This window comes from Patagioenas fasciata, chromosome 1 (assembly GCF_037038585.1).
Source record: "Patagioenas fasciata isolate bPatFas1 chromosome 1, bPatFas1.hap1, whole genome shotgun sequence".
Taxonomy (NCBI): Eukaryota; Metazoa; Chordata; class Aves; order Columbiformes; family Columbidae; genus Patagioenas; species Patagioenas fasciata.
The window spans coordinates 108,175,305-108,189,609 of NC_092520.1; the positions used below are offsets into that span (position 1 = coordinate 108,175,305).

A 14,305-nucleotide genomic window follows, 5' to 3' on the forward strand; every position below is an offset into this window, starting at 1 on the left:
GCAATGAAACACCTGGGAACAAATGCTGGGCTTCCACATCCATCAGCTACTTTTCTATGAAACGCTGTGGTGTGGTGTTTTTCCTGATTCTATTCCAACAACTTCTGTGACTATTGCTTGTTTGGTTAGTTTATATGGTAGGAAGGGTGCAAATACCTCTGACTCTTTATAGGGTCACTCAAGTTCCATGGGATTGCTTTCTCTGCCCCTCAGTTTCTAAGAAGGTGATGCTAAAAACCAACAAAAAGCCAAACCACCACCAAAAAACCAAAACAAAACAATTTAAAAAAGGAAAAAAATTCCAAAAGCACATTTTGACATTGTAAAATAAAGAACTCTGAAGCTGAAAAGATCCCCTAATGCAAGGTACTTGTGCAGGTTTTAATTCTTCCCTTCTGCACCGGAGTTATCAGACAGCTTCCAACTGTGCTGCAGCAGAAGCCCAAGGGCTGGCTGACATTTTGTGGGTATGACCCTCTCCAAATGCAGTCCCAGAATAAGCCATCAAGTGGCACTGTGGGCACCATCTTCTGTTGAGGTTTTGTTTCCAAAATTTCTTTTCCCATTGGCAGTGAATATGATTTGTTTATTTAGTTTTTTGGGAACCTGTATTTTTAATTCCCTTTCAACATATGATTGCTTTTGTCCTTCAAGCTCAATATCTTCATTCAGAATTTATAAAAGAAGAGGTTTTTTCTTCCTTTGCTTTTTGTGCTCGAATACTCTCTAAGCAAAAAAAGTTGACCTTGGGCTTCTTTCCTTCCTGTTGCCTGCCTCTGGCATTGCTTTTATTCCTGGGACTGTGTTTCAGTTTTAACAGCCCAGAAAGACTGTTGTGATCCAGGGAGACATTCTTCCACCTGAAACCTTTCTTGACTCAGAGCCCTCCTTGCTTGTCCTAGATGTCTGTCAGCCTATAGGCAAAGCCACAGCTTGTAGAAAAGCTTGTGAAACAGGCAGATACAGGAGCTTATTGGAAACACACTTTAGGTTAGTGATTCCAAAGAGCTGAATATTTTAATAATTTAACAACTTTAGCCTATTAATTGTATAGCAAGGTGTAGGCAAGCAGGTGTGGTGTTCTTAGATATTTTGGCAAGCAAATGCTGGTAGTTGGCCTCAGCATTTCCTGCTCTTTTTGGGTATCTGATCCTGGCGTTCCAGGGATGGCCACCTGGTTCCCTCAGGGGAAGGTGCTTCTAAGCTTGTAGCAACAAGATTTATTGCACTGCAGGTCAGGCTGGTGACAGGCTCTGAAACTTCTTTCTTTAAAGGGGGTTGTTGCAGATTGTATTTGCCATGAAGAGAAAATGGACAGAAAATAAAAAGTAACATTTCCCCACTTTTGGAGTATCTTAATCTTGTAGTCCTAGTGACCTACTGAAGTGATTTGTCTCTTTGGTTGCCTCACAGTTACACAATAAAACTGCATTCCCATTCTGAAGTAGAACTATTATGTTTGCCTGAAGGCTTGCACTTCTGTCATATTATTCTTTTTTTTTTTTTTTTAACTTTGAAGATTGAAATAGGTTGTTTTCAATATTTTTTGTTGATTTCTGAGCAGTTCAATATTCTAGCATCTGTATACCCTTTTGAGAACGTCTTGTTTATCTGAATGGATGTCTCACCCATATAATTCTCTGTGTTATTTTCTTGTCTGTCCACTTCCATGGTATCTATTTTGAGCACTTCATTATTCTTATTTATAGTATTATTCGTAAGTAAAATTAACTATTACAACCTCCTACTGTCTATCTAGTCTAGTTGTTATTGTGTGCTGAGTCGTAACAATTTGATTAAACACTTTCTAGCAAAGTAAACCAGTATATTCTGAAATATTTTAATCTGAATTTGGTTTATAGTTTCCAAAAACCTGTTCTACAGCAAAAAAGGCTCTACCGATTGAGCAATTCAATTGAAAACAAAATACAAGTATTCTTTCTTCATCAGAAATGTATACAAAACCAAAGCCCAGTGATATTGGAAGAACATTTGAATGTTGAATAATAATTATGTAGATTAAATTTCCCTTTAAATCCCAAAAGTAAGGCTTCTTAATGGAATGACTTTCTCTAGAGATGATGCACCATTCTCTGGTGATACTGTGGTTTGTATCTCATTCAATGACATCCAGAAGTTGGACTGCAGATAGTTGTCTGCTGTTGCATCTGTCCCTGCCCCACACGTGACATTGACTGAGTTGCAGTTGGGTGCCCATATTTTTACCTCCCTAAATATATGAAGTGAAGTAATGAAGTATCTTCAATCACTTCTCTGTATGTTGTTGCTTTCAAATGTGGTGTGACAGCAGTACTGGCAGCCCAGGGGCCTGGCAAGATGAGGACATGCCATGCAGTGAACAGAAAGGCAGTGAACAGATATAACACATTGAAAAAGTGTCTTGAAAATACCTCTAGTTGTAGCCAGTTATATTTGGCAGATTGGAAATATTCTTCTTCTAACTTTAAACCAAAACCTTTGTTTTCAGGCTGAACTTAGATCTTGTATGTAGGTTAGTATGAATAGTAGAACTTATTTTCTGGCGTAGGGACACTAAGTGAAATCCTCCTCTTTTTAGTTGGTTCAGTACAGCACATGAATGCTGGGCATAAATCAAGACCTAGATGTATAAATCCTGAAAGCACTTTGTTATATTAGTATAGGAACAAATTTTATTGAGTGCTTCTACCTCCAGATGGATTACTCACATGAATAATGGATTTTCATTTGTAAGGTTTTATTGGCTGGGAATTATTGTGACATTTCAAACCCTATGGCAATTAATTGCCCCAATTTGGGATAACTGAATGCTGGGGGTATTTTAGTGTCTTCTTCATTGTATGGTTTAATCTCTAGCTGCTGTGTTTTGAGGCTTGAAAGTGTGTAGCATGTAGCTGTAGTGTTTAAAAAGACTTAAAACTTTTGATGCAAATTTCCTAATTAATCTTTGGAAGACCGATTTGACTGGAATCTCTGATGTCTTGCTAACATCATTCTGCATTTTCTTGTGGGAAAAAAAAAACCAACCAATCTGTGTTCTGCTTTAGATTTTTCTGAATTTTTAAAATTATTTAATATGATATGTTATTTTCAGATAAATCATTCCTGTATCAACTGGAAGACTTACAAAAAGCTAATGAATGCTGTGAATATATTCACACCCAATTTAGATTTACTTGTCTAAAGATCTTTGTATGTGTGTCTTTCTATACACGTACATAGAGATCCATACATAAACATAAAGAGTGCTAATGTTAACCTGTAAAAAAACTGTGACGTGTTACCCTGGAAGAATGGAGCAGGAGAAAATTATTTGAGGTAAAGATGGAACTGAGTGATATAGGGCACCTTTTTTCTGTCAAGTAATTCCCGGCGTGTTGTAAAGCAGGGGTCTTAGCAACTGTGTAATTCCCCTGTGTTTAATCTTCTGGTCAATCAGCTAATGCAGTTACGGTTTAATGTTTAGCACTAATCAATCGAGCCATCTGGGAATAGTGCATTAGAAAAATTGAAATATTTTATAACTCAGAGTGTCTTGACCATGTTGTTTATTTTCTGTGTAATGGTATATAATAAATAGATATTAAGAGATATAATTTGTAGGGTCTTCTAAGTATTGTGGGTCATGCATTTTCAGTTTTCCATATAGTTATTAGTTTGTGTGGAGAGAACAAAATAAAATATTACCTTTGAGAGACTTTAAGACTTGTATGTATGGATGAGATGGAGAGAAAGCACAGGAAATACTGCTGGAGTAACAAGAATTTGCTTTGTAGTCAAATTGTATGTGTAGCTAATTTGAAATAAATTCAACCATTCCTCTGTAGTTTGAGGAAATATTTGCTTGTGTTATATAACTAAACATGTTAGATAACAGATTTGTTTTCTAAGAACCTGAGATTTTCGTGGATAAATGATGCAAACTAGACTTTTGTTTTCAATAATAATTATTCTAACTAGTACCATTTAAGATGTGGGGTTGGTTTTTTAACAGTAAATGTGAACATCTCAACTTGTAAAGTTAACTTTCTATTTTCATGATTTTAGTTGTGGGGGCAGGAAAGAGATGGGTCAGACATTATTGCAGACTGATGTATCACAGACGGACACTGTCTTCCCCTGTTATTTTTTTGGTGCATGAACAGTGTTTGACAGATGTAAAATATTTATCTGTCAAGGGTATGTTTAGCTGATGCATGTAAGTCATTTCTTGCTATCCTGTTATAACCTAAAGGCATCTGGTTTCTAAGGGCTGTCATTTCACTGCCTGACACTACTGTTCAACCCAGAATGGGTTATACAGGGAGGAGTTTGTCATTTTTAAGTGAGATTTTCTTTTGGGATTGGGCTAGGAAGTGTCTCTCCTCCTTCTGACCGTATCATTAATATGTATTTCAGTAGGTCTTTGTAAATCTAGAGTCAAATATACATTAGTACTGTTCTTTGTTCTCCTTAGATTTCTTACATTAACATATTAATGATGTAGTAACTTTATTAATTTTTAAAGCACAGAATTTCTGATTTTTATGAGGGAGGCAGGAATATTTCCATGATTAATGTTAAGATACCTAGTTTAGATTCTCTGAATAGCCCTTTGCAGGCATTTCTCTTTCACCTTTGACTGCTTAGGGAATTTGAACTCTTACAATCTGTAAAGCCCCATACATTAAGAATGTGGTCATGAATAGAAGTATGGTGTGCACTGAAAATTACTGATTGACCTGATATCCATAAAAATGAAATGTGGAGACACTGTGCGCTCTCTAGTTGTTCTCTTTTCCTTTTATTTAATGCACATCCATGCTTCTGACTGCTGTCAGCACTGCTGACATTTACATATGGGTACAGGCATCTTTCTTGTTTTTGCTTGAAAAAAAGCAAAAACCCACAACAAAACATGTTCTGGCTTGGAGCCCATGCCATATGCTTCTTATACCTGAAATTAATACAAACTGCTCAAAATCATTCCTGTCATTGTTACTGAGAATCATGTATATAATGTAACTCTGTAGAGTGTTGCTTATTTTAAAACTGTTTTTTTCTTTTTGTTTTTGTCTTGGTGCAGGTGGAAGAGGGCTGGTGGGAAGGTATACTCAATGGAAAGACTGGCATGTTTCCTTCCAACTTCATAAAGGAATTGTCTGATTCTGATGATGTTGGAATAGCACAGGAAGAGCTAGTAAAGCCAAGTAAGGAAAAAAAATCTTATTGATGTTCTATATTTCTGTGTCTTTACCTGCAACACATTGATAGGGTAGCACATTCATATCTCTTGCTTGGAAGTGGTTTTGAATGCCATGCTCTTAATTTATGCTGTAGAAAGGGTCAAATGATGATGAGAAGTGTGTACTTGCAATGCAACCTGAGTTTTGATATTGGCATCACTCTGTGAACTGTGTTAAGACTTGTCAAGCTGCAACAGACTAAGAACAGAGAAGGTAATGATAGATTATTTGATTTGGATTGCAACATGAATTAGATTTTTTTTTTGTCTTTAGATGTGGAAACTGAGCAAAGTAACTAAACATCTGCAAAGTGGCTGTGCTTATTTAAACAAGGGATTAAAGTGCCATGCCTTCTGTAATGACTCCAGTAGATTTAAGGGTTCATAATTATCGGTGTGGGACATGCGGCACTTTTTCCCTCCAGGTGCTGAGCATGTTACTATCACCTCCGTCACCCACTGCCCCAGCAGCCAAAGGGAAAAAGGCCAGAACTGGGACATGGACTTTGTTCTCTCAGTTACAGTGGGCCAGTACTACTGCAGGTGAAACGCATGTTTGGTAACTAAATTTGCAATAGTATGAGCATGATAGTGGGTTGTCCAATTTATAACTTCCCTTGGAGAATAACCTGAACCAAAACTATGTTGTTATATGAAATGGACACTTGTTGATCTTCATGTTTTTTCTGTTCTTCAAACAGATATTCTTGTTATTTCCTAATTCAGTGGGTAATTCTAAGTCTTTAGTGAAAAGGAAAGAAGTAAATTGTATTTACATATTTCAGGCTAATTCCACAATACCTGCCAAGGTCTTCCTGTTTTCAGCACTGCAGATATTCCTTGCGATGTAGTGTTCTTCTGAGATCTTTGAACAAGTGCTGGGGTTTAACAAGCAAAAATGAAATAATATGGAAATAATATCCTAAAAAACCTGACCTTTGCAATGATGAAAAGTTTTCATATTATTTTCATAATGAAGTACATGTTCCTGTGTAGTGGCACTGGTGACCTAGTCTTGTGATCAGTGCTGCTAAAGATATTTACTGTTAACTTAGGCCAGAATGAAATGTTTTTTAAGGAAGTTAACAGTTCTAGTGTGATGGAAAGGGACAAAGAGCATTAAGTGAAGTTGCACATTTCAGTGAGAGAGCAAACTGGTTTCAATAACCTGTATATGCTGTCATTAATCTTTTTCATTATAAGCTGAAGTCTTAGAAGAACTAATTGTGTAGATGTAGTTTCAACTCTGGATTCTGTAGTGTTTGGTACTCTATAAATGAACGTGGTAAGTGATACTGTTCAGGACAGAATACCCCAATTTTATCTGTATGAATGAAATAATATTCCTTCTTCAGGTACTTTGGTAATATTTAATTGATAATAAGCATCCTAAAAGCATCTTTTAACAAAAATGTACATTGGAGTGTGTAAACGCAGCCACAAAGCATTGGCTTGTTTTGTTGACATCCATAATGGCATATGCTTAGTTCAAACTCAGTTTTCTGTGCTGGTTCAGACTGTCAGTGGAACCTAAAACCTGTGATACTTGTATTGCGAAGATAACGGTAACACAGATATCATTTTTGCCTCTTTAACTAAACTGAAGATAACTATAGCTGAGATATGAGAGATTAATTTTCTTCTTTCTTGTATGTAATTTAGCTCTTTGGAGGTGCTTTGTGGCTAGCTAAGATGATGTGTTATTAGGAACTATTTTATAAATAGCAAAATACTTATAACACAGAAGAGCACTGTAAAACTCCTCAGAGAGACACAGAGATTTTTATGGGGGTTTTGCTGGGTTTTAAAAATTTATTTTTCTTAAAGTAAAAACATCAATTTAAGAACTGCATTCCCTAACAGAATTATGGGAAATATCCATTAACTCAGTTCTTTCTATATAGTTTATATCATTGTTACAGGTGTTGCACTCTTAACACGTGGTGCTTTTTGCGGCTCTGTTTAGGTACTATATGGATCTGAAAATCCCCATAATGAGATTGCAAAAATTTCAACAAGTTTCTACTACTGACTAGGAATTACAATATCATTCCAAGTATCTGTGCTTAGTCTTAAAACACAGTAAAGTAAAAACCAAACAAGTAAGCCCTGCAAGATTTAGGCATCAGGCTGGCATTACTGTTGAAATGCTATGGGTAACATCTCAAAAGGGTGTACATTCATGCCTCTAGATCAGCTCCTTCCTGTGTGGATGGCAAGACATGACAGCATTTCAAATCTGTAACAACTCCTTTTTGATATTCTGGAAACGTTGTTTGAATATGTCTGTACCACAGGACTTTGTAAGGCAGAAACCTTGAAAATTAATTCCAGATTATTAAGTTAGCACTCAGGTGCGAGGAGCTGTACCTGCATTCGAACTAGAACCCTGGGCGGTCACTGAGGTTCTACACAGGTTTTAGAGGGACCTAGGAAGGGTTGGGGTCTGGTTCTGCAATCTTGAGTAGCAGCCTGGAACTCTTTAGCCCAGCTCGTAAAATGGAGAAGGTAACACTTGGCAGGTTTCCTGTGAGACTTGGGAAACTAGCATGGGATCTTCAGAGAAGGGACACTGCAAACACAAGAGTATTTTTCAGTTTTTAGTTGAATTTAATGCTTGATCTTTTAACCACATTTTACCAACCCTCTCTAAAAAGAGCTGGTTTGGAAGGGCAAATGTAATTTTTGGTGAACTCAAAGTGTAAGAAATGCAGCAGAGAAAAATATATGACTTGGCTTTTAGGAATAAGGTTAATAAAAATGCATATTGCTCTGTCCTTCTGTTATGGCCTACGCAGGCCCAGTAGGGAGAAAGGTGTTGCCTGCTTTTATTGCTTTTGTTGTGTCCATGTAAATTACATGGCAGATCAGAGTAAATGGCCAGAAGGAATTATCTTGGTTTCTTTTGAGGCTCTACCATAGAATAACTCAGAAGTTTCTTCAGAACAAAAAGCCTCTTTTTTTGAAAACGTCTGGGGCTAGTTTTGGAAATGCGTAAATATTTCTGATTACTGACAGTGGGATTTACCCCTTAACTTGAAAGGGCTGGGAACCTGTGCTTTTCTTCAGTTGGTGGGTGCTCAGCAGATTGGAAAGTCAGACTGTTACAAGATTTAAAGGTTGTGGGTTTGGGAGTTGTTTTTTTTTGTTTTTAAAGTATTTGTCCCAGCTCTAAGGTGACTGCCAAATCTTTTGTATTCAAAGGCATATTTCAGAACGTAACTACGGACAGGTTCAGGTATCCTTACAGTAAACAACAGTACCTTGTTCTTTAAAGCATTCTCCTAAATTAAAACATTGCTTTCCTTTGACCAACTGTTACAGCATCAACAGAAAATATACACTATAATTGTATTATTATATTAAATGGATACATGAACTGTAAGATTATTTTCTAGATTTCTCAGATATCTAGTCTTAATTTTAAGAATATTTTCAATATCACATCTTGTCATTACAGCCTGTCAAGAAGCAAAAAGTTGTAAAGGAGTCAAATAAATTGTATCTGAAAGAATAACAACTTAATATTAAGGAGATTATTTCAAAAGCATTTTAGTATGTCTATGGCAGTGTCTCTTTTGTTTGTCTGTTCAGGAATTGCTAAGCCTCATCGTATTCATCAACTATTTTTAGAACCTGTTAGTGATGGCCACTGAGAATTCATGACTGCTGGAGTTAGAGCTGATGACAGACTCATCAGCTGATGGCTCTGTCAGGCAGCCTCCTGTATTTTGGCTTCTTTAAACTGTAGATATCCATTAATGTCTCTCTGGCCCTCCCCAGTGTCATGAAGCTTAACATACCTTTCTCTTAGCAATTTCTTAGTTGTTGTTTGACTGTTTTAATAGCATTCTTTTAATGGTATTTTGTAAAAACAAGGTGGAAAGATGGATTTGTGGCTTTTTTCATTCCTCATTATGTAAAAATAAGGCAAGGAAAAACTTTTGTTGTTAATTAAACTCCAAGAACAAACCAAAAAAATGCCTTTTTACAATACATGAATGAGTATAGCTTTTTATTTTCTGAAAGTCCAACAGAATATTATGCAGAGGAAAAAAATACATGATCTTGGTACCAAAATGGGTGTGATGCTATGTTGGGACAATTCAGATGTACTGACTGGTTTGCTATAAAATTTTACTGAAGACATTATTTTTTATGATGGTATACCTAGGTGAGATTGACAACAAGCTGATACCGGTATATTCTTGAGCTTGCCTGGTTACCTCGCATTTGAAAGAAAATGAACACACAAAACACTTCAGATGCTAATGCCTTTACCTTCACCTGAATTTCATACCATAAATGTCAGAGCATGAGTTACCTTGCTATCAAAGAAAAAAAAACACAATAAATTAATGTTTTTTATAATAAAGATGTTATCTTAAATATCTAAGGTGAGAAGTGGGATTTGTTTGGGGGTTTTTGTTGTTTTCTTTTTTTAATTCTAGTATTTTGTTTTTGTTGGTGTGTGCCGAGTCAAAACGCCTGATTAAGCTACTGGCTGAAAAACGGATTTGTTCAGGTTTTAGTGTGCTATCCCTTCAACTAGGCATTGTTTAAGAGCAGTTCCTATGTCTAAAACAGTTCTAATAAGTCATCTTGGAAAGATGCAGTATTTCTGATGCTCACAGGATCCTGGTATGTTAAAGACGTGAGTATTTCAGTGCCCTGTTTGGATGTCAGCTGTGCTTGTTCGAGTGCACTACATCTGCATCAGGAGTGTTGAGCCACTGTGAGTACATCATTGCAGTAATAATTTTTTTCAGGCTTCCCCTGGGCTCCATGAGGAGGCTGAATACGACAGACAAATAATTTCATTTGCAAGTCTTGCACCTTGATGGACAACAGACAAAAACTATGAAAAAAAAAAAGCATTCTGTTGGACATAGTAAATAACAGCTTTAGCAAAATCATGAGATTCTTTTATCTGACATACATGCAGTAAGAATATTTTAACTTCATGTACAATCAGATACATTTGTTAATATTCTCGTTGTTTTGCTAATGAAGCTTTAAAAATGTTAGTGACTGAAAATACAGATTAAAACTTCTTCCTCTCCCTTCTTTTTACCATCATTCGATCTCTTCACCCCTACCCTGCCCCTTCTCTTTTTTTCCCTCTTTCCTTCTCTTTCCTGCTGTCAGGAAAATCTGCCTTTGAAGGGACAATTCTGTACAGAGTGGCACCGGCAAAGATTGACAGCTACAGACGCTATAACAGTGAGTGTGATTCAAAATCAACAAGCAATAGCTTTAGTCCTCAATATGTGTTTGATTTATCTACACTTGTAAAATGTGCCACTGCTACTCACTTATGGCTACTCTACGTGCATATATTTGTCTGTAAGCTAAAGTCAGTTTGCTGCTGATGAACTGCCTAGCCTTAATGCAGCAAGAATGCACTCGTTCCTTCTGTGCATGTATATGTTATGTGTTCATATAATGTATTTGTGTAAGCCTACAATAAATTGTGGATTACATGGGCTGTTTGGGTTTCAGCTATGGATTGAAGTTAAGAGCATTTAGTCCCATTGTTTTTAGCACCTGAACATGAAAAGGATTGATAATAACCACAAATCTTTGAATTAAAATTCCTTCTGCTCTAAAAATAAAATTCCCATTATGATTGCTGAATTCATAAAATATTCTTTGCTTTTTTTTAAGGAGCATTATGGGTTTTTGGTGTTTGGTGTGTTGTTTGTGTATTTTGTTGTTTGGGGGTTTTTGGTTTTTTGTGGTTTTTTTTTGGTTTGTTTTTTTGTTTTGTTTTTTTTTTTCAGTTTAATGCATGCTCTTCATTTGGCATTCTGTCTTTGACAGCTATTACTCACAGCATTTTGGTTGATACGTTTGTTCTGCCAAGGAAGGTAAAAGATAAAAAGCTACTTTCATATCATGTTCAGGTTTTTACCTTCTGCATTTTGGAAGCAGGGAACATGCTGCTTTTCATATGCTTTTACTACCCGGTTAATACAGAAGAAGAGAGGATGGTGACATCAGATGCAAGACAGAGGAAGCAAGGAAGACAGAAATCTGTCCTTCCACCTGCTTTCTTATTGAGAAATCTAGCATAAAGGCATCCTACTGAGTCACATTAAGAGTGACTGAGTACTAAGTGTTCAGTCCTGTCCTCTGGTGAACAGGATGTTGTGCTAACTTTGGCATCTGCTTTTGTCCCAGACAGCTTTCTCTTCTGAAGATCCAAGCTGTGCTGCCCTTCTTCCTCCTCTCTGGGTGGGTGTGTTTGCTCTCGTACCTCTGAGGACTTCTGTCTTATGCGTGTTCACAGCAAAGGATGAAGCCATTGAAGTGGAGTCTTCTTTTCTGACAACTTGCACTTATACCTTCCTTTTTTTTTCTTTAAACAATTTTTTGAAAAAAACAAAACAAAACAAAAAAATCTTCGTGGATGTGTGCAGCTCTGAGTATTTGCTTGTGGAGAATTATTTTCTTGTGTACCAGAATTCATCTGTTTTCTGCAGCTCTTCTCAAGCTTCCAACCAAGCTCTTGCTCTCGCTAGAGCAGACCATGTGGCTGGTGGTCTTCACATTTTTCTGCTGTTTCTCACCTTATGGTCTTCATGACTGCTTATGCATCATTCAGATTGCATGCTTCTTGCAGAGTTCTTCAACCATCATGTCCTCGAATCCACCTATCTGACGAGCATAATAAGGATTTACAAATTAGAGCTCCACTATGCTTGACTTCAGACTTTAAGATCTAGCTTCAAAATAGATGCAAGGTCTGCCTTTGGAGCCTTTGATTCCACAACATCAGCCTTTCTGGGCAGTGTTGCCCTAACATTCCCTTTCAGAGTTTTCCAGAAACCTGCTCTCCATGCCCAGCCTGTTTTTCATTAAGTGTGAGTCCTTTAGAGTGGGCCTAAATGAAGTCAGGAAGAATGCAGTCACCTTTCTGTTTGTGCTCGAGCTTTGCATTTAGTTCTTAATAAGACTGGCCCATGGCCATGCCCTGCCACAGAAATTTCATCAGGCTGATCTCACAGAGTACAGGATTGGATGGGTATCTACAGGTATGCTTGATAACCAGCTGCAAGAAGGCAGCTTAACCCACAATAGATTGTCTCATGTTGCTCTGGGCAAACACCCATGTAAACTTTGTTTTTAAAGCTGACCAAATATGTCTTGTTTAATACTACTTCCCTTGGCATTTGGTTGAGACTTGCATGTTTTTTCTTCATGCTGCAGAGGTATTTTGCTTTCTCTGTACAACTGCATCTGAGAAGGCTGGATGTCCAGCTATATTTGTGGCCTCTTTGCTGCTTACTGATTTGAAATTGGGACTGAAATGGGTGGTAGACAAAAGCAGGTCATCTGGGAAAATTTTAAAGAAAATGAGGTTTGACACCATTTATACTATCAGAGATGCTATCTCCGAAACTAACACACAAAAAGGAGGGTTGATTATTCTTCCTGCTACATCTGTAGGTCACTCACTACCTGCATACTTGAGTTCTTCCCGAGCAGGCCTCCTGAAGGTGTCGCCCGCTCCTTCCATTTCATATCTGATCTGTGGTCCTTATTTTTAGGAAAATATCCATGTGCTTATTTCTCCAGTGAAAATCATTTGGAGGCATTCCACAGAATTGTTTTCATTTGGGGATGTCTGTTTAAAACAACCCACAGCTGCTCTAATTTCAGCTTTCTCATTTCTCCCTAAATTAAGCTCATGAATTCATAGCTTAAGATTAGTTATGCCTAAAGGGTGCTTGGATTCACCTGTATCTCATTGCATGAAGTGTTGCTCAACTTCTGAAGCAAGCTTAGAGCATTTACTTTACAAATATATGCTTTGCGCTAAAGTAGTTTCATTTTGAAAGCTATTTCGCAACTTTTGTGTTTAAAAGAAGTTTTCTTACTTCACCAAGACCTGCAATAGGCAAATGCTGTGGAATTAGTGTGTAGCTGCTTCTAGAGATACCTTCCACCGAAACACGCAAGATTGTCTCCTGCGTAAACACTCAGCCTTGCCTTCATATACTGACATGGCTTTTTTGGTCAGTAGGTATGCCAGGCTCTGCTCAGCAATAATTCCAACCCCTTTGGCATTCTGCTCATTAACCTGCTGTCAGAAAATTTTTGCTACTGCGTATGCTGGGCGAAGAGGGACACATGGCAACAAAAGTTACTTACTGGTTGTTTTGTTGATCACAGCCCTCTTTTCTCTCATCCTGCAACTTTGCTGCACCTCCACGAAAAATGCTTCTTGGATTTTTAAATATTTACTGGTTTTATTTCTCTTTCTTCCTTCACTTTCCTTTTCTTCAGAGATGCTATAAATGAGGAATAGGGCAGATAAAATGCTTGATTTGACAAATATTTACCTCTCTTTCCTTATATGTGGATCCACAATGCTGTCAGTAATAGATATTAGATATAATGGAAGAAGATGAGACAGGATCGTTGAAACAGAAATATTCGTGAGTAACTTTACTTGTGATTTCTATTGCTCCACCACTTTTTTTTTTTTTACTTTTTTTTTTTTTACCCTCCCCCTAATCCTTGGCAAACAATGACTTGTCAGAGTTCAAAGAAACCAATATGGTTGATGTATTTGTGATGTTATTAACCACATTTAAGAGTGTCTGAATGTGAGCATAAATGAGAAACTGAAATGTGGATTTTAACAGTTCTGAAGAAAACACAATTACAGGGTTTTTTTTCACCTCAACTTCTTATCACTTGCTTACAAAGAAGAACATATTTAATACACAGCTGCTACAATGAAATATAATATCTGATAAAGAACAATGCTAAAATTGGGTGAGGGAAATTTTTATGATTAAAAATAAGCATCCTGTTTTCTGGAGAATTAACGTATGGATGGCAAAGGATTGTGGGTGGTGGATGGAAGAATTATGTTGACTGGGGTGAAACATGTTAAATCCTTCCATTGGTTCAGACCCCCACAAGTGCTTTTCCATGAGTCTCACAAAAGACCAGTTTTTGGTGAGTAGCAGGTAAAGAATCTTTTTGGCTGTGGGTGTGTATCTGTCCTTTCACGTGTAGTAAGTTCCTGTACTTGGTGAGAACAAAGGTGGTGAAAAAATAGTTCCA

At 37.1% G+C, this 14,305-nt stretch overlaps 1 protein-coding gene across 7 annotated transcripts in view; it reads left to right on the forward strand.

Moving 5' to 3' along the window:
• Positions 1-14,305, forward strand: part of SH3KBP1 (SH3 domain containing kinase binding protein 1) — a 229,127-nt gene that overhangs the window by 119,121 nt on the left and 95,701 nt on the right. For 6 of the 7 annotated variants that reach the window (XM_071812459.1, XM_071812475.1, XM_071812482.1 and 3 more), the window contains 2 exons: positions 5,066-5,189; positions 10,373-10,447. In XM_071812459.1, the coding sequence (XP_071668560.1) occupies positions 5,066-5,189; positions 10,373-10,447 (199 nt within the window). The remainder of the gene's footprint in view (positions 1-5,065; positions 5,190-10,372; positions 10,448-14,305) is intronic. The other variant, XM_065858188.2, reaches the window with a different exon arrangement.